The following is a 17,902-nucleotide window of genomic DNA, read 5'->3' as shown; positions in this document are numbered from 1 at the left end:
CTGGGGCCACCACGTCCCGAGACATGCTGCCCCCTCCCTGACACCCACCTGCCCCCGGGTGGGATATGACACATTAGTGGCTCCAGGGTGGTGATGTCCTTGGTCCCAGTCCCAGGGGCTGTGAGCAAGAGGGGGCAACAACGGAGGGGAAAGGGGAGGACTGGGGAGCCATAAGCAGGGGGCAATAAGAGGGCTGTAAGGGGGTAGCAATAAGGGGACCCCTACCTCTTTTCTTATGGCAACCTGGCCCAAGTGACAAGCATCTCCAACGGGACATGGCAAGGGCAGTCCCCAAGTTGAGGGGGGCAGAGAGCAGGGTCCCCCCAGCCACCCGCACCAGGGTGGCCACTGTCCCCTCCGGGGGCTCCTTGGAGGGAGAGGGGCTCCTGTCCTGCGCCCATCACTGTGCCCTTGGTGTCACAGCCCGAGGACGGGGTGAGCTGTGGGAGAGAGAACATCACTGGGGGAGCTCGGGGAGACAGGCGCACTGTGGACAAGGGAGATGGGGTGACAGGGGTCCTGCCTGTTCCCACCCTCACCCCATATCCCAGTGGCTCTCAGCCCCTTCCAATCACTCCCAGCCCCCCAATTCCCCCCAAGCCCCCTGCCCCCCCCAGTCTAATAGTTGCTCCAACACCCTCTGAGCCCCACCCAAATTCATCCAACCCCTTTCTCCCAGCTCCCACCAACTCTCCCCAAGACCCCAAACCCCAGTTCCCCCTAAGCCCCTGCCCACCCAGTTCCCTTAACCCCCCTGAGCCTCCACAACTCCCCCAGCCCCCAAACCCTTATCAGCCCCCCAACCTCCTGTCCCGTTTCCCCCAACCACCCTGAGCCTCCTCCCCAAGCCCCTCTGAGCCCATCAAATCCCCCTCAGCCCCCCAACCTTCTGCCCTCCTAGTTCTCCAACCCCTCTGAGCCCCCAACCTCCCTAGCCCCCCATTTCCCCAACCCCTCTGCGCCCCCGAGCCCCTCATTTCCCCCAACCCCTCTGAGCACCCACAACCCCCAGCAGCCCCCCCTCCAAAATCCTGCCCCCCCATTTCCCCAAGCCCTCTGATCCCCCCAAATCCCCACCAGCCCCCTCAACCTCCTACCCCGCCCCGACCCCGCGCCCCCCCTAACCCCCTCCCGGCCGCCCTGACCTACCCGCGGCCCCCAATTCCTCAAACTCCCGCCGGACCCCTCAGCCTCCCGAGCCCCCCAGATCCGCTGGGTACGCTGTGGGGGGGTCACACACGAGCGGCATGCCCCTCTCCCCCCTCCCTCACCGGTCAAAGATGGCGCCGGCGCAGACTCCATTTCCCAGGAGCCCCCGCGCGGGCCGGGCCCGACCCAGCCACCGGGTGCGCGCGGCGCCGTGGGGAGGGGGGGGCGTGGCTCCGCGGGCGGCGCGGCCCAGTCCGTTGCGCGGCGGCGGCGGGGGCGGGCGGGCTTGCGGCGGCGGGCGGCCGGTGCGGGCCCGGCCCTGCCCTGCCCTGCCCCGCCGCGGCGGCGCCTCCCCGCGCCCTTCCCGGCAGGTAAGCGGGCACCGAGAGGGTAGCGGCGGCGGGGCCCGGGCGGCGGCGGCGGCGGCGCCTGCGCAGGGAGGACGGCGGGGGCGGGGCCTGAAGGGGCTGGGGGGGGGGGGAGCGGGGGCGGGGCCTGGGGGCGCGGCGGGGGCGGGGCCCGGAGGGGAACGTGAGCCGGCGGGGGCGGGGCCTGGCGGGGAATTACGGCTCAGGGTGGGCGGGGCCCCAAAGGATTCAGGTGCGGTGGGGGCGTGGCCGGGGAGGGGCGGGCGGCCCGGAGTGGGGCGGGGCCTGGAGGGAGACACCGGCCGGCGGGGGCGTGGCCTTCCGCGGGGTGGCCCCGCCCGTAGCAGCGCCGGTCACGCCCCCGCAGCACTGCCAGGGCGCCGGGGCCGAGTTCTCCCTCGCCAGCGAGGCCACGCCCCCACGCGGAGGCCACGCCCCACTCCCTCATATCGGGGGGGGGGTCGCACCCTGCCCAGCCTCCGTTGTGTTTCCCCCGCCCAGGCTGTCGGCATGGCGGGAGCGACGCCACCGGCGGGGCCAGCCACCTCCCGAGCCGGGGGTCCGGGCACAGCCGACCAGCCCTACGCCTGCCGGGAGTGCGGGAAGGCCTTCAGGTGGTCGTCCCGCCTGGCCCACCACCAGCGCAGCCACACGGGCGAGCGGCCCTACAAGTGCCCCGAGTGCCCCAAGGCCTTCAAGGGCTCCTCCGCTCTCCTCTACCACCAGCGGGGCCACACGGGTGAGCGGCCCTACGCCTGTCCCCAGTGCGGCAAGGCCTTCAAGCGCTCCTCCCTGCTGCAGACCCACCAGCGGGTTCACACGGGGCTGCGGGCCTTCGAGTGCGCCCAGTGCGGCCTCACCTTCAAGTGGGCGTCCCACTACCAGTACCACCTCCGCCAGCACACCGGCGAGCGGCCCTACCGCTGCCCCGCTTGCCCCAAGGCCTTCAAGAACTCTTCCAGCCTCCGCCGTCACCGTCACACCCACACCGGCGAGCGGCCCCACGCCTGCCCCGTCTGCGGCAAAGCCTTTGCCCAAGCCACCAACCTCCGACAGCACCAGCGGGTCCACACCGGCGAGCGGCCCTACGCCTGCCCCCAGTGCGGCAAGACCTTCACCCACTCCTCCAACCTCCTCCTCCACCGCCGCACCCACGCCGGCGCCCGGCCCCACGAGTGCCCGACCTGCGCCAAGGCCTTTGTCTCTGACGCCTGCCTGCAGAAACACCTCCAGAGCCACGCTGCCGTGCCGCCGCTCCTCCCAGCACCCACCGCAGCACCAGAGACACTCTGGAGTTGCTCTGCCTGCCCGCTGAGTTTCACCAGTGAGGAAGAGCTGCTGGGTCACCAAGGCAGCCATCCGGTGACAGCGGAGAGCCCTCCGGCTGCCCCCCACCACTGCCCCACCTGCGGCAAGACCTTCAAGAACAGCTCAGGGCTGTCCCGGCACCGGCACGGCCACGCTGCTGAGCGGCCCTTCAAGTGCACCATCTGCCCCAAAACCTTCACCCAGCTGGCCGGGCTGTTGGGTCACCAGCGCAGCCACCCCACCGCTGTCCCACCGCATCCCCCCCCTGAGGCTCCTGACCCCCCGGCAGTGCCCCAGCCCGCCCCAGAGCGCCCTTACCAATGCACTGAGTGTGGCAAAGCCTTCAAGGGCTCCTCGGGGCTGCGTTACCACATGCGGGACCACACGGGTGAGCGGCCCTACGCCTGCCGCGAGTGCGGCAAGGCCTTCAAGCGCTCCTCCCTCCTCCAGATCCACCAGCGGGTTCACACGGGGCTGCGGGCCTTCGAGTGCGCCCAGTGCGGCCTCACCTTCAAGTGGGCGTCCCACTACCAGTACCACCTCCGCCAGCACACCGGCGAGCGGCCCTACCGCTGCCCCGACTGCCCCAAAGCCTTCAAGAACACCTCCTGCCTCCGCCGCCATCGCCAGCTCCACACCGGCGAGCGGCCCCACGCCTGCCCCGTCTGCGGCAAAGCCTTTGCCCAAACCTCCAACCTCCGACAGCACCAGCGGGTCCACACCGGCGAGCGGCCCTACGCCTGCCCCCAGTGCGGCAAGACCTTCACCCACTCCTCCAACCTCCAGCTCCACCGCCGCACCCACTCTGCCGCCCGCCCCTACCGCTGCCCGCTCTGCCCCAAGGCCTTTGTGATGGCCTCCTACCTCCAGCGCCACCTCCGCACCCACACCCCCGGGCCCCGTGGGACCCCCCGCCGCCCCCTGACACCCTCCCCCGAAGCCCAGACCTTCCTGCTGGTGCAGACTCCCCAGGGTCTGCAGCTCATCCCCAGCCCCCCGGCGCCCCCACGGAAGCTCTTCCTGCTGCCCAGCCCCCCAGCCGAGCCCCCTGCCTTCACCCTCCTGCCCACTGAGGGTCCCCCGTCCCAGGTGGGGAAGGGTCCCCGGGCACCGGGACCCTCCGCCACCGGGCAGAGCATCCTGTTGGTACCCGGCACGGGGCAGGCGCTGCCCGGCGTCCAGCTCCAGGCGGTGGCGGGGGCCCCGGCGGGGGCCAGCGTCATTGTTCTGAGGGGTGGCATCAGTGGTGTCATTCCCCCACGGGGGCCGCAGCCCCCCGAGGTCACCAGCGTCCAGCTGCAGGCAGCCGAGGTGACCAACGTCCAGCTCCAAGCCCTGCCACAACCCTTGGAGGTCACCAACATCCAGCTGCAAGCTGCCGAGGTGACTAATGTCCAGCTCCAAGCCACAGAGGTGACAAGTGTCCAGCTCCAAGCCCTGCCACAGCCCTTGGATGTCACCAACATCCAGCTCCAAGCCAGTGAGGTGACAAACGTCCAGCTCCAAGCCCTGCCACAGCCCTCCAAGGTGACCAACATACAGCTCCAAGCCAGTGATGTGACCAATGTCCAGCTCCAAGCCCTGCCACAGCCTTTGGACGTCACAAACATCCATCTCCAAGCCGCCGAGGTGACAAATGTCCAGCTCCAGGCCCTGCCGCAACCCTTGGATGTCACCAACATCCAGCTCCAAGCCAGCGAGGTGACAAATGTCCAGCTACAAGCCCTGTCACAGCCCTCCAAGGTGGCCAACATCCAGCTCCATGCTCTGCCACAACCCTCGGATGTCACCAACATCCAACTGCAGGCCACAGAGGTGACAAATGTCCAGCTGCAAGCTCTGCCACAACCCTTGGATGTCGCAAATATCCAGCTCCGAGCCCTGCCACAACCCTCTGAGGGCACAAGCATCCAGCTGCAAGGCACCGAGATGACAGATGTGCAGCTCCAAGCCCTGCCACAATCCTCCAAGCTGACCAACATCCAGCTCCAAGCCCTGCCACAACCCTTGGATGTCACCAACATCCAGCTGCAGGCCACCGAGGTGACCAACCTCCAGCTCCAAGCCCTGCCGCAGCCCTCAGAGGTGCCCAGTGTCCATCTCCAGGCCACGGAGGTGACAGATGTCCATCTCCAAGCCACAGAGGTACCCAGCGTCCAGCTACAGACCACGGAGGTGACAAATGTCCATCTCCAGACCACCAAGGTACCTGACGTCCATCTCCAAGCCACAGAGGTGTCCAACGTCCATCTCCAAACCACAGAGGTCCCCAGTGTCCCTCTCCAAACCACGGAGGTCCCCAGCGTCCATCTCGAGGCTGCAGAGGTGCCCGACATCCATCTCCAGGCCACAGAGGTGCCCAACATCCAGCTCCAGGCCATGGAGGTGGCCAACATCCAGCTGCAGACCACAGAGGTGCCCAGTGTCCATCTTGAAACCACTGAGGTGCCTGATGTCCATCTCGAAACCACAGAGGTGCCCAACATCCATCACCAAACCATGGAGGTACCCAGTGTCCATCTCCAGGCCACAGAGGTGCCCAGCATCCATCTCCAGGATGCAGAGGTGACCACTGTCCAGCTGCAAGCCACTGAGGTGCCCAGCATCCATCCCCAAACCACTGAGGCAACAAATGTCCATCTCCAGGCTGCAGACATGCCCAGTGTCCATCTCCAGACCCCTGAGGTGCCCAGTGTGTGTCACCAAACCACTGAGGTGCCCAGTGTCCATCTCCAAGTCACGGAGGTGCCCAGTGTCCATCTTCAGACCACAGAGATGACCAGTGTCCATCTCCGAGACACCAAGGTGTCCAGTGTCCGTCACCATATGATGGAGCTGCCCAACATCCATCTCAAGATCACGGAGGTGCCCAACATCCAACTGAAGACAATGGAGGTGACAAATGTCCATGTCCAGGCCACTGAGGTGCCCAGTGCCTGTCACCAAATGGTGGAGGTGCCCAGTGTCCAACTCAAGACCATGGAGGTGCCTGACATCCAACTCAAGACCATGGAGGAAGTGGCTGACATCCAACTCAAGACCGTGGAGGTGCCTGATGCCCAACTCAAGACCGTGGAGGTGCCCAACGTCCAGCTCAAGACCGTGGAGGTGCCCAGTGTCCATCTCAAGACCGTGGAGGTGCCCAGTGTCCATCTCAAGCCCGCGGAGGTGACCAAAGTCCATCTCCAGGCTGCGGAGGTGTCCAGTGTCCAGCCGGAGGCCCCCGAGGTGCTCGTGGCAGGGGGGGGCCCATCTCCCTCCCCATCCCCACGGCTGGCGGTTGTGGGGGCGGCTGGGGGGCTGCCCCCCGTGCTGCTGCTGCGGGGGGCCGGGGGGGAACCTGCCCGCCTCTGCCTGCAGGCGCTGGCCCAGCTGCCCCCCCCCGGCCCTCCCCGGATCCTCTTGGTCCGGGGTGAGCCGGTGCCAGGGGGCAGTAGTGGGGGACAGCCCCCCCCCCCGGCCAGGGGGACATCTGGGGGTGGCAGCGGTGGGGGGGGAACAGGGACGGGACCCTCTGCCCCGGAACTGCCCAGTGTCCCACTGGTTCACACCTTCTGAGGGGGGGACGGACCCTCTGGGACCCCCCCCAGGCCTCCTCTTTGTGGTCAGCCTGGGTTTCCATAGATGCACATCTTCTGGGGGGGAGGAGGGGGCCGGACCCTCATGACCCCTAGGGCCCCCCAAAGTCACCCAGGATGCCCCATGGCTCCCCCCCCCCAGCCACCCCTGTTGGGGGGGAGAGGGGGGGGGTGTCTTTGCCCTGGAGCCCCGAGGGTGTGGGGGACGCCGGGGTCCCCGTGGGGGGGGGGGGTCGGGCCCTGGACGCCTGGGTCCGCCGTGGGCGTGGTCAATAAACGGTGCCGACCCCCCCACACCCCCCACCCCGCACCCAGCGTTTTTCCTTCCCGGCGAGAGGGGGGGGGCACCGGGGGGGAGGCTGGGCCGTCGCTAGGGGCGGGGACTGTTGCTATGGGGACGCGCCTGGCTGGGAGCGAGGCCGTTGCTAGGGGCGGGGCTGCTGCGCGAAGGAGGCGGCGAGGGGGCGTGGCCAGAGGCGGGGGCTGCGCGGTGCGGCGGGGCCGGGGGGGAGCTGGGGGGGAGCTGGAAGCCGAGGGGGTTTACTGGGAGCACTGGGGAGGGGGGGGCGAAGGGGAGCACCGGGGAGAGGGGTGGGCACAGTGCTCTGGGGGGGGGGTTGCGCTGGGATTTGGGGAGGCACTGAAGGGCGGGGGGGTGGGGGGGCTCTGAGAGACATTTGGGGGAATGTGGGGGTACAGGGGTCGGGGGGGCGCCCAGGGGTACCCCCAACCTTGCACCCAGGGGAGCCCCCCCAAACACTGTCCCCCCAGCCCCCGCCAGCCCTGGTGGGCCTGTGACCCCCCTGCAGTGCAGCCCAACTGCCCCCCAGTGTGGCCCCACTGACTCGTGTGTACATGTGCACGTGTGTCTGCGCACGTGTGTGGACATGTGTGCACTTTTACATGTGTGTGCCTGCCTGCGTGCATGTGTCTCTGCATGTGTACGTGTGCGTGTGTGTGCATGTCTGCCTGCATGAGTGTGTACACAAGTGTGTGTACATGTGTGCATATGCGTGCACGTGTGTATATGTTTGCAGATGCACACATATGTGCATGTGTGTGCACATGTGCATATGTGTATGAGTTTGTACAGGCGTGTGCGTGCACTCATGTGCGTGCACGTGTGTGTGAGTGTGTATACATGTGTGCATGTGTGTGCAAATCTCCATGCATGTATGGATGAGCACATGTGTGTGAGTGAGTGTACACACATGTTCCTGGCTCCGTGCACATGTGAGTGTACAACTGCTCCGTGTGCCCTGTGCCTCTTTGCTACAGGAGGCCACGTGCACACACGTGTCGGTGGGATGCTCCGTGTCCACGTGTGGCGGGAGGCCACGTGCACACGTGTGGGCGATGCACATGTGTCCCCTGGGCGCCGCGTGGCTCTGGCTTTAACCCCCACCTGCCCTAGCCCAAACCCCAACGGGTTGGGGGGGACGCAACAAGGGGGGACACCCTTCCCCCCCCTGCCTCCCGGCCCCCCCCCCCCCGCCTCCAGCCCAGCCCCTGGACAGACGGACGGACGGACTGAGTCATCCTTGGCCCGGCAGCCCCGTCTCGTCTTGTGCTCCCCGCCCTCCGGCCGTCCCCATCGCCACCACCGCCCGCCATGGCCCTCGCCCTCCTGCTCCTGGGTGAGCCCGGCGGCACTGCGCACGCACTGCGCTGCACTGCACGGGCACTGCGCTGCACTGCACGGGGTTGGTGCGCGTGTGGCACGGGTGTGGTGTGGGTGCTGGGAGGGGAGGTGGGATGCGGGCACTGCGCTGCACTGCACGGGCACTGCGCGGGCACAGTGCTGGACCTGGCACTAACACTGCACAGGCACTGCACGGCAGAGGCTGGGCGCTGCCCTGGGCACTGCATGGAACCGGGCGCTGCGCTGGGCGCTGGAAGGGAAGGGCAGTGCTGCGGGGGGGGGGGGGGGGGGGAAACGGGGCAGGGCACTGCAAAGGGGCTGGACTGGGCACTGGACAACGCATGGGGCACTGGGAACTGGGCAGTGGGCAGTTGGAAGGGCACTGGGGATTGCACTGGGCACTGTGGACCGTGCTCGGCACTGGACAAGGCACTGGGATCTGTGCGCAGTGCTGGGCACTGGGTGGGGGCACTGGGATCTGTGGGCCATGTTGGGCGCTGGGCAAGGCACTGGGCACTGGGTATGGGGCACCGGGTGTGGAGCACGGTGTGGGGCAGTGGGAAGGGCACTGGGTGCTGTGGGCCATGCTGGGCGCTGGGCAAGGCACTGGGCACTGGGTATGGGGCACCAGGTGTGGAGCACGGTGTGGGGCAGTGGGAAGGGCACTGGGTGCTGTGGGCCGTGCTGGGCACTGGACACTGGGTGTGGGGCACTGTGGGCTGTGCTGGCAAGTGGGCACTGGGCTGTGCGGCATACTGGGAAGACTGTGGGGCACTAGGCAGGGCACTGGGTGTTTGGACTGTCCTGGGCACAGGGAGGGGCAGTGGGTAAGGCGGGCTGTGATGGGCAGTGGGCATGGGAGGCACTGCGGACTGGGGACCGGGAGGGACATTGGTCACTGGGCAGGACACTGGGCTCTGGGCTCTGGTCAGAGAGCACTGGGAAGGGCACCGGGCACTGGACATGGAGCACTGGCCACTGGGATGGGCGCTGGGCAGGGCGCTGGGGATCCCAGGACAGGGTTGGGGTGCCTGGACGCCTGGTCCCCCCACTGATCCTCTCCACTCGGTCTCCAGTGGGGCTGCTGGGACCCCGCAGCACAGGTACTGGGGAGGGGGAGGGAGAGGGGAGGTGGGGCAGTGGGGTGGGGAGGGTCCTGGTCCAGTGAGTCCCAGTGAGGGGGAGCTCCCAGGGGGTTCCAATGTGTGCAGGGGTCCCAGCAGGTCCCAGTAGGTCCCAGCAGGTCCCAGGGTGTGCAAAGGAGCCCAGTGGGTCCCAGGATCACAGTGGGTCCCAGTTTATGTAAAGGATCCCAATGCATCCCACTGTACTGGGCTCCCAGTAAGTCCCAGCAGGTCCCCATGTGTGCAGAAGCTCCCAGTGGATCCCAGCAGGTCCCACTGTATGCAGGGCTCCCATCAGGTCCCAGTGCGCGTGGATGATCCCAGTGAGTCCCAATATGTGCAGGGCTCCCAGAAGTTCTCAATAGATCCCAGTGTGGGCAGTGGGTCCCAGCAGGTCCCAGTGTGGGCAGAGGATTCCAGCAGGGTCCCAGCAGATGCAGGGCTCCCAGTAGGTCCCAGCAGTTCCTGATGGGTGCAGAGGATCCCAGCAGGGTCCCAGTGGGTGCAGGGCTGCCAGTAGGACCCAGCAGGCCCCAGTGGGTGCAGAAGCTCCTGGTGGGACTCAGCAGGTCCCAGGGTGTGCAGAGGATCCCAGCAGGTCCTAGTGGGTTTGGAAGCTCCCAGTGGGATTCAGCAGTTCCCAGTGTGTGCAGAGGTCCCAGTGGGTCCCCGCAGGCCCCAGTGGGTGCAGAGGGTCCCAGCAAGTCCCAGTGGGTGCAGGGCTGCCAGCAGGACCCAGTGGGTGCAGAGGGTCCCAGCAGGTCCCAGTGGGTGCAGGGCTGCCAGCAGGACCCAGTGGGTGCAGAGGGTCCCAGCAGGTCCAGGTGGGTGCAGAGGGTCCCAGCAGGTCCAGGTGGGTGCAGAGGGTCCCAGCAGGACCCAGTGGGTGCAGAGGGTCCCAGCAGGTCCCAGTGGGTGCAGGGCTGCCAGCAGGTCCCGGTGGGTGCAGAGGGTCCCAGCAAGTCCCAGTGGGTGCAGAGGGTCCCAGCAGGTCCCGGTGGGTGCAGAGGGTCCCAGCAGGTCCCAGTGGGTGCAGGGCTGCCAGCAGGACCCAGTGAGTGCAGAGGGTCCCAGCAGGACCCAGTGGGTGCAGAGGGTCCCAGCAGGTCCCAGTGGGTGCAGAGGGTCCCAGCAGGACCCAGTGGGTACAGAGGGTCCCAGCAGGTCCAGGTGGGTGCAGAGGGTCCCAGCAGGTCCCGGTGGGTGCAGAGGGTCCCAGCAGGTCCCAGTGGGTGCAGAGGGTCCCCGCAGGTCCCAGTGGGTGCAGAGGGTCCCAGCAGGTCCCGGTGGGTGCAGAGGGTCCCAGCAGGTCTCGGTGGGTGCTGGTGGGCGCCGTTCACCCGGGTGCCTGAGTGCAGGCTGTCCCCAGGGCCCTTCCCACTGCGGCTGGCCGGGGGCCCTGGGCGCTGCGCCGGGCGGGTGGAGGTGCAGCATGACGGGCGCTGGGGCACCGTCTGCGACGACGACTGGGGGCTACCCGACGCGGCGGTGGTCTGCAGGCAGCTGGGCTGCGGGGCTGCCCTGGCCGCCCCGCCGGGAGCCTGGTTCGGAGAGGGCTCGGGTCCCATCTGGCTCAACGGGTTGCGGTGCCGGGGCACTGAGGAGCGCCTGGCCCTGTGCCGTCACCGGGGTTGGCGTCCCCACGTCTGCGCCCACGAAGAGGATGCCAGCGCCGTCTGCTCAGGTGGGCTGCGGCAGGCGGCAGGGGGACATGTGGGGGGCCAAGCTGGGACCCCCCTCGCCTGACTGCTGCTCCCCACAGCTCACCGCTTCCAGCCCCTTGGTGCCACTGAACCCTCCTGGGCCCCCACGCTGCCCCCCACCATCACCCAGCCGTCTGTTACAGCCTGCACGGGTGCAGCGTGCACAGGTACGGTGTGCACAGGTACAGCATGCACGGGCGCAGCACAGGAAGCTACAGTTGGGTACGGTGGGCATGGGCACGGTGTGCACAGGTACGGTGTGCATGGTCATGGTGTACACAGGTACAGTGTGCACAGGCATTGCATGCACATCTATGGTGTGCACAGGTAGGATGTGCATGGGCGCAGTGTGCACAGGCACAGCATGCACAGGTACGGTGTGCACGAGCATGGTGTGTGTGGACACAGTGTGCGTGGGTATGGTGTGCACAGGCATGGTTTGTATGGGCATGATGTACACAGGCATGGTGTGCATGGTCGTGGTGTGCACAGGTACAACGTGCACAGGCATGGTGTGCATGGTCATGGTGTGCACAGGCATTGCATGCACAGCTATGGTGTGCACAGATAGGGTGTGCATGGTCATGGTGTGCACAGGTACAGTGTGCACTGTTATGGTGTGCATGGTCATGGTGTGCATGGTCACGGCGTGCGCAGGCATGGTGTGCACAGGCGTTGCATGCACAGCTATGGTGTTCACGGCTAAGGTGTGCACGGGCGTGGTGTGCAGAGGTACGCACACCCATGGGTCCCAGGGCCCCCATTGGCGCTGACCACAGCCTCTCTCCCAGGGACCCCCAGCATACGGCTGGTGGGGGCAGCGGGGCGCTGCGCCGGCCGGCTGGAGATCTTCCATGCTGGGCGCTGGGGCACTGTCTGCGATGACCTGTGGGGGCTGCAGGACGCAGCAGTGGTCTGCCGGCAGCTGGGCTGTGGGGCTGCCCTTGACGCACCCCGGGCAGCTTTTTTTGGCGAGGGCACAGGCCCCATCTGGCTAGATGATGTGCGGTGCCAAGGGAACGAGTCATCCCTGCGGGGGTGCCTGGCTTCCCCCTGGGGTATCACCAACTGCCAGCACCAGGAGGATGCCGCTGTGGTCTGCGCAGGTACCCACAGTGCGGGGGGCTGGGGGCTGTGCCCCCGCAGGGGGGGTGCAGTAGACGCGTGGTCCCCGTACCCAGGCGGTGGGCACGGGGTGGCAGGTGGGCACAGGGGACACGGCGGCTGAATTGAAAATGCTGTGGGTGCGTGGTCCACATGGTGCAGTGCGGCTGCACTGCGAGCGGCAGCAGTGAGGGTGCAGCACATGTGCAGCACGTGTGCGGTGCATGTGCAGTGCATGGGGACACAGTCTGTGCAGTGTGTGCGTGGGCAGGGTGCAGCGCGTGTGTGCAGTGCACAGGGACAGCGAGTCTGTGCAGCGCACGGGGACAGCAAGTCTGTGCAGTGTGTGCGTGGGCAGGGTGCAGCGCGTGTGTGCAGTGCATGGGTGTGCAGTCTGTGTGCCATGCGCGCCCTGCAGGGCTCATGCTGCTCTCCTCTGCCCGCAGATGAGCTGGCCACCCTGGATGTCCACCCTGCGGAGCCCATTCCCCTCCCGCCGCGGGTGATGCCGGCCCAGGTGCTGCCCTCTGCATGGCCCCGTGGCCCTGGCTCGCTCCGGAGCACTGCAGCCGGCCAGCCCACGGGAAGGACGCCCCATGAGGGTAGGGGGAATAGGGGTGGGGGTCCCCCTGTGCAAGGTCTCGGGAAACTGGCAGGTGACCGGCTGCAATGTGGGACCCCCTGTTTTGACGCCCTGGCCCAGCTGTGGGGCTGGGGTCTGAAGCCGATTTGGGGACATGAAACCCGCCCCATGCATCTCCCCTCCCTCCTTTAGCCCCTCCCCATGTCCCAGAGACCCTGTCCCCAAGGGATGCCCCCACCTCTGGCCCTGGGTGCCCCCCCAGAGCTGGGCTGAGCAACCTTCTCATTGCTGCAGGGCGAAGGGACCTCCTGTCACCAATGGGGACCTCTCCGCTGGCCAGCAGCACCCGGAACCCTGCAGGACAGGGTCTGACCAGCACCACCCCTGGTACCCAACGCCCCACACGATGGGGTGCAACTGGTGCCTCCCCCAGTACCCAGCTCCCCACAGGACAGGGACGAATTGGTGCCACCCAAGCCAAAGCAAGGCAAGATCCCATTCGTATCCTCAGGATCACCCGACTGAAAGCAGAACGGGATCCAGCTGGCATCATTCAGAGCACCAAGCCCAAGGCAGGACGAGATCCAGCTGGTGCCACCACGTCTAAAGTGGGACGGGATTCAGCTGGTACCAACAGGTCCAAGGCAGGATGGGATCCTGCTGGCACCAACAGGTCCAAGGAAGGACGGTATCCAGTGGGAACCAACAGGTCCAAAACAGGATGGAATCCAGCTGGCACCAACAGTTCCAAAGTAAGATGGGATCCAGTTGGCACCAACAGGTCCAAGGAAGGACGATATCCAGTGGGAAGCAACAGGTCCAAGGCAGGATGGAATCCAGTTGGCACCAACAGGTCCAAGGCAGGATGGAATCTAGCTGGCACCAACAGGTCCAAGGCAGGATGGAATCCAGTTGGCACCAATAGGTCCAAGGCAGGATGGAATCCAGTTGGCACCAACAGGTCCAAGGCAGGATGGAATCCAGTTGGCACCAATAGGTCCAAGGCAGGATGGAATCCAGTTGGCACCAATAGGTCCAAGGCAGGATGGAATCTAGCTGGCACCAACAGGTCCAGGGAAGGACAGTATCCAGTGGGAACCAATAGTTCCAAAGCAAGATGGGATCCAGTTGGCACCAACAGGTCCAAGGCAGGATGGAATCTAGTTGGCAGCAACAGGTCCAAGGCAGGACGAGATCCAGTTGGTACTGTCCGCATCACCCAGCCCAAAGCAGAGTGGGATCCAACCAGTGTCATACGGATCACCCAGCCCAAATCTGGACAGATTCAGGCAGGTGCCAACCAGACCAGCAGGAAACCACCAGGACAGCGTTTGGTTGGGACCATGAAAGGTACCAAGCTCAAGGCAGGGCAGGATCCAGTTGGTGCCACCCAACTGCGAATGGGGCAGGATGTGGCAGTTACCATCCAGGTCACCCAGCGGCCAACAGAACGGGATCCTGTTGATACCACTCAAACCAAAGTGGGGAAGGATCTGGTTGGTACCACACAAGGAACCATGCCCAAAGCAAGGCAGGACTTGGCCCCCACCATGGTGGTCCCAGCAGGTGATACCATGTGGAGTAACCAGAACCTGGGAGACCCAGGTTCTGAAGGTACCATGAAGAGTACACGTCCTCCAGCAGAACTGGATGCAGATGGTAACAAATGGACAACACTTTCTTCAGCAGATTTTGGTCTAGATGATATCCTGAGGAGCACACATCCTACAGAAGAACCAGGTCCCAAAGGTACCATGAATAGTACGCATCCTGCAGCAGAACCAGGTCCAGATGATACCCTGAGGAGGACACATCCTGCAGCAGAACTGAGTCCAGATGTTACCACATGGAGCACACGTCCTGCAGCAGAACCAGGTCCTGAAGGTACCATGAGTAGTACGCATCCTTCAGTGGGCCTGAACCCAGATGGTACCACATGGAGCACACGTCCTGCAGCCCAACTAGGTCCACAAGAAGGTACCACAGGGAGCACACGTCCTGCAGCAGAACTGGACTCAGATGGTACCACGAGGAGCACACGTCCTACAGCAAAACCAGGTGCAAATAGTACCATGATGAGCACACATCCTCCAGCAGAACCAGGTCCTGAAGGTACTGTGAGTAGTACCCATCCTTCAGTGGGCCTGGACCCAGGTGATACCACATGGAGCACACATCCTGCAGCTCAACCAGGTCCAGATGGTACCATGAGTAGTACACATCCTCCAGCAGAACTGGGTCCAAATGGTACTATGAGAAGCACACATCCCACAGCAGAACCAGGTCCAGATGGTACCATGATAAGCACACGTCCTCAAGCACATCTGGATCCAGATGGTACCATGAGGAGCACACATTCTGCAGCAGAACTGGATCCAGATGGTACCACATGGAGCACACATCCTGCAGCAGAACTGGATCCAGATGGTACCATGATGAGCACATGTCCTCCAGCACATCTGGATCCAGATGGTACTAAGAAAGGAATTTATTGGAAGAAATTTTCAGGAAAAAGATTAAATGTCAGAGGGCTGGGGTGGGTAGAAGGACAGTAGAGAATTAGGCATGGACAGACTGAGAGGCGCAGGGTCAACTGATTGAACAGAAAGATGGAGGCAGGGAAGGACAGATACTTAGAAGAAAAGGATTGATGGCTGGGTGGCAAGGAAGGATTTGTGGGAGAATGGATGCAGGGATGGCAAGGAAAGAGGTATGTGTGGGTGGGTGAATGGACAGCTGGGTGAGTGGATGGATGGATGGATGGATGGATGGATGGATGGATGGATGGATGGATGGATGGATGGATGGATGGATGGATGGATGGATGGATGGATGGATGGATGGATGGGTGGATGGATGGATGGAGGGATGGGTGGGTGGATGGATGGAGGGATGGGTGGGTGGATGGAGGGATGGGTGGGTGGGTGGATGGATGGATGGATGGATGGATGGATGGATGGATGGATGGATGGATGGATGGATGGATGGATGGAGGGATGGATGGATGGATGGATGGATGGAGGGAGGGATGGGTGGATGGATGGGTGGATGGAGGGATGGAGGGATGGGTGTGTGGGTGGATGGATGGAGGGATGGATGTGTGGGTGGATGGATGGATGGAGGGAAGGATGGGTGGATGGGTGGATGGATGGGTGGATGGGTGTTCTTCACCCAGCACCCAGGGCAGGGGGCCTGGAGAGTTTTGCAGGGACTCACAGACCTCTTGTGTCCCTTCCCTCCCCAGGTGCAGATCCAGACCCAGGCCTTGCTGGGGTCTCTGCACCCCCCACAGAGCCCCCACCACCCCCTTCATCACAGAACCCCATCCTGATGCCAGCAGCCACCCCTGCCCTTGCAGTCCAACTGGCTCTAGGCTCTGGCATCCCCCGTCAGTGTCCCCCAGAGCCTGACAGCACCCAGAGCCCCCCACTACTCACCCAATCCCCCACGGAGATCCCCACCACCCAGAGCCCCTCAGCACCCAAAGCCCCCCAGCACCCCAAGGAGACCCCGAGTCCACAGAGCCTCTCAGTGCTAACTCAGCACCTCATGGAGCCCACAAGCACCCATAGGCCCCCAGCACCCACCCTGCACCTCATGGAGACCCCCAGCTCCCAGGTACCCCCAGCCTCCACTCAGCACCCCATGGAGGCCCTCAGCACGCAGAGCCCCCCAGCACCCCCTCAGTCCCCCATGGAACCCATGTTAATCCCTGGTACACAAATACTCTCAGCACTCCCTCAGCGCTCCACAGGGACCCTCAGCACACAGACCCCCACAGAATCCCCTCAGCACCCCATGGAGCCCCTCAGCACCTTGACCCCCCCAGCACCCTCCCAGCCCGCCATGGATCCCTTCAGCTCCCAGGCCCCCCCAGCACTCTCCCAGCCTCCCACAGAGCCCCTCAGCTCCCAGGCCCCCCCAGCACCCCTACAGCACCCCATGGAGCCCCTCAGCACCTTGACCCCCCCAGCACCCCCCCAGCCTCCCACAGAGCCCCTCAGCATCCAGAGTCCCCCAGCACCCGCCCAGCACCCCACGGAGACCCTCAGCTCCCAGAGCCCCCCAGCACACCCCCCACCCCCCATGGAGCCCCTCAGCTCCCAGACCCTCCCAGCACCCCCCCAGCCTTCCACAGAGCCCCTCATCACCCAGAGCCCCACAGCACCACCCCCACCCCCCATGGATCCCCTCAGCACCCAGACCCTCCCAGCAGCCCCCCATCCCTCCACGGAGCCCCTCATCACCCAGAGCCCCACAGCACCACCCCTCCACCCCATGGAGCCCCTCAGCACCTTGACCCCCCCAGCACCCCCCCAGCACCCCACAGAGCCCCTCAGCACCCAGACCCTCCCAGCAGCCCCCCAGCCCTCCACGGAGCCCCTCAGCACCCAGACCCCCCCAGCACCCCCCCAGCACCCCACAGAGCCCCTCAGCACCCAGACCCCCCCAGCACCCCCCCAGCACCCCACAGAGCCCCTCAGCACCCAGACCCTCCCAGCACCCACCCAGCCCTCCACGGAGCCCCTCAGCTCCCAGAGCCCCCCAGCACCACCCCAGCACTCCACGGAGACTCTCATCTCCCAGAGCCCCCCAGCACACCCCCCACCCCCCATGGATCCCCTCAGCACCCAGACCCTCCCAGCACCCCCCCAGCCCTCCACGGAGCCACTCAGCATCCAGAGCCCCACAGCACCACCCCAGCAACCCATGGAGCCCCTCAGCGCTCTCAGCCCCCCAGCACCCCCTTCACCCCCCATAGAGCCCCTCAGCACCCAGACCCCCCAGCCCTCCACGGAGCCCCTCAGCTCCCAGAGCCCCCCAGCACCACCCCAGCACCCCACGGAGCCCCTCAGTTCCCAGATTCCCCCAGAACCCCCCCAGCACCCCACGGAGCCCCTCAGTTCCCAGAGCCCCCCAGAACCCCCCCAGCACCCCACGGAGCCTCTCAGCTCCCAGAGACCCCCAGCACTCCCTCCACCCCCCATGGAGCCCCTTGGCACCCATCCTGCCCACACCCCGACGACAGACCCCATGCTTTCTGGGGCCCCATGTGCAGGTAAGCCTGGGGTGGGGAGCACAGTGACAGGGGGATGTCCTGCCAGTGGACCCCCAATTCCTGCGGTGACCACCCCTGGCATCCCAAGGTGCTGGGGCACAATGGGGGTGGGTACTGGTGGTGGGGGGGGAATGCAGGGCCCCCTCTGCACCCCAAATTCTGGAGGGGGGTGTTATTTGAGGGGGGATACATTTGAGGAGAGGGGGAATTTCTCGTGGCTGTGCTTTAGGTGGGGGGTTCTATATCTCACCCCACAGGTCCAGCTCTACCAGCAGTGCCAGTGG

At 65.4% G+C, this 17,902-nt stretch overlaps 3 protein-coding genes across 3 annotated transcripts in view; 2 read left to right on the top strand and 1 right to left on the bottom strand.

The window, feature by feature from the left end:
* The window catches only part of LOC104358131 (deleted in malignant brain tumors 1 protein), a 39,256-nt gene extending 37,883 nt beyond the window's left edge, over positions 1-1,373 (bottom strand). Inside the window, exons 1-2 of the mRNA XM_042790476.1 lie at positions 1,272-1,373; positions 226-440 (exon numbers count right to left, since the gene is read on the bottom strand). The gene's annotated coding sequence lies outside the window, so the exon portion shown is untranslated. The remainder of the gene's footprint in view (positions 1-225; positions 441-1,271) is intronic.
* Positions 1,281-6,706, top strand: LOC104368152 (zinc finger protein 628). The gene is made up of 2 exons (XM_042790312.1): positions 1,281-1,520; positions 2,019-6,706. Exons 1-2 carry the CDS (start codon positions 1,281-1,283, stop codon positions 6,381-6,383), a joined length of 4,605 nt encoding a protein of 1,534 aa, XP_042646246.1. The 3' UTR covers positions 6,384-6,706.
* Positions 6,707-7,913: 1,207 nt separating this feature from the next.
* On the top strand, positions 7,914-17,321 carry LOC116960888 (soluble scavenger receptor cysteine-rich domain-containing protein SSC5D-like). Its single transcript, XM_042790475.1, has 9 exons — positions 7,914-8,040; positions 9,122-9,148; positions 10,539-10,853; positions 10,932-11,039; positions 11,664-11,978; positions 12,423-12,578; positions 12,854-15,031; positions 15,804-16,819; positions 17,301-17,321. Exons 1-9 carry the CDS (start codon positions 8,016-8,018, stop codon positions 17,319-17,321), a joined length of 4,161 nt encoding a protein of 1,386 aa, XP_042646409.1. The 5' UTR covers positions 7,914-8,015.
* Positions 17,322-17,902: the final 581 nt, after the last annotated feature.

The sequence above is a fragment of the Tyto alba genome, unplaced genomic scaffold, assembly GCF_018691265.1.
Source record: "Tyto alba isolate M040663 unplaced genomic scaffold, T.alba_DEE_v4.0 Super-Scaffold_17, whole genome shotgun sequence".
NCBI classification, from domain to species: Eukaryota; Metazoa; Chordata; class Aves; order Strigiformes; family Tytonidae; genus Tyto; species Tyto alba.
Note: the sequence above shows the minus strand (reverse complement) of the source record. Positions and strands in the feature narration are given on the sequence as shown.

Excerpts from the sequence above, each read along its gene's own strand:
- LOC116960888 (XM_042790475.1), top strand. The coding sequence starts at position 8,016 with ATGGCCCTCGCCCTCCTGCTCCTGG. Across the intron at positions 11,040-11,663 it reads CACGGGTGCAGCGTGCACAG|GGACCCCCAGCATACGGCTG; the intron begins GTACGGTGTGCA and ends CCTCTCTCCCAG. Across the intron at positions 12,579-12,853 it reads GGGAAGGACGCCCCATGAGG|GGCGAAGGGACCTCCTGTCA; the intron begins GTAGGGGGAATA and ends TCATTGCTGCAG.
- LOC104368152 (XM_042790312.1), top strand. The coding sequence starts at position 1,281 with ATGGCGCCGGCGCAGACTCCATTTCCCAGGAGCCCCCGCGCGGGCCGG. Across the intron at positions 1,521-2,018 it reads CCCCGCGCCCTTCCCGGCAG|GCTGTCGGCATGGCGGGAGC; the intron begins GTAAGCGGGCAC and ends TCCCCCGCCCAG.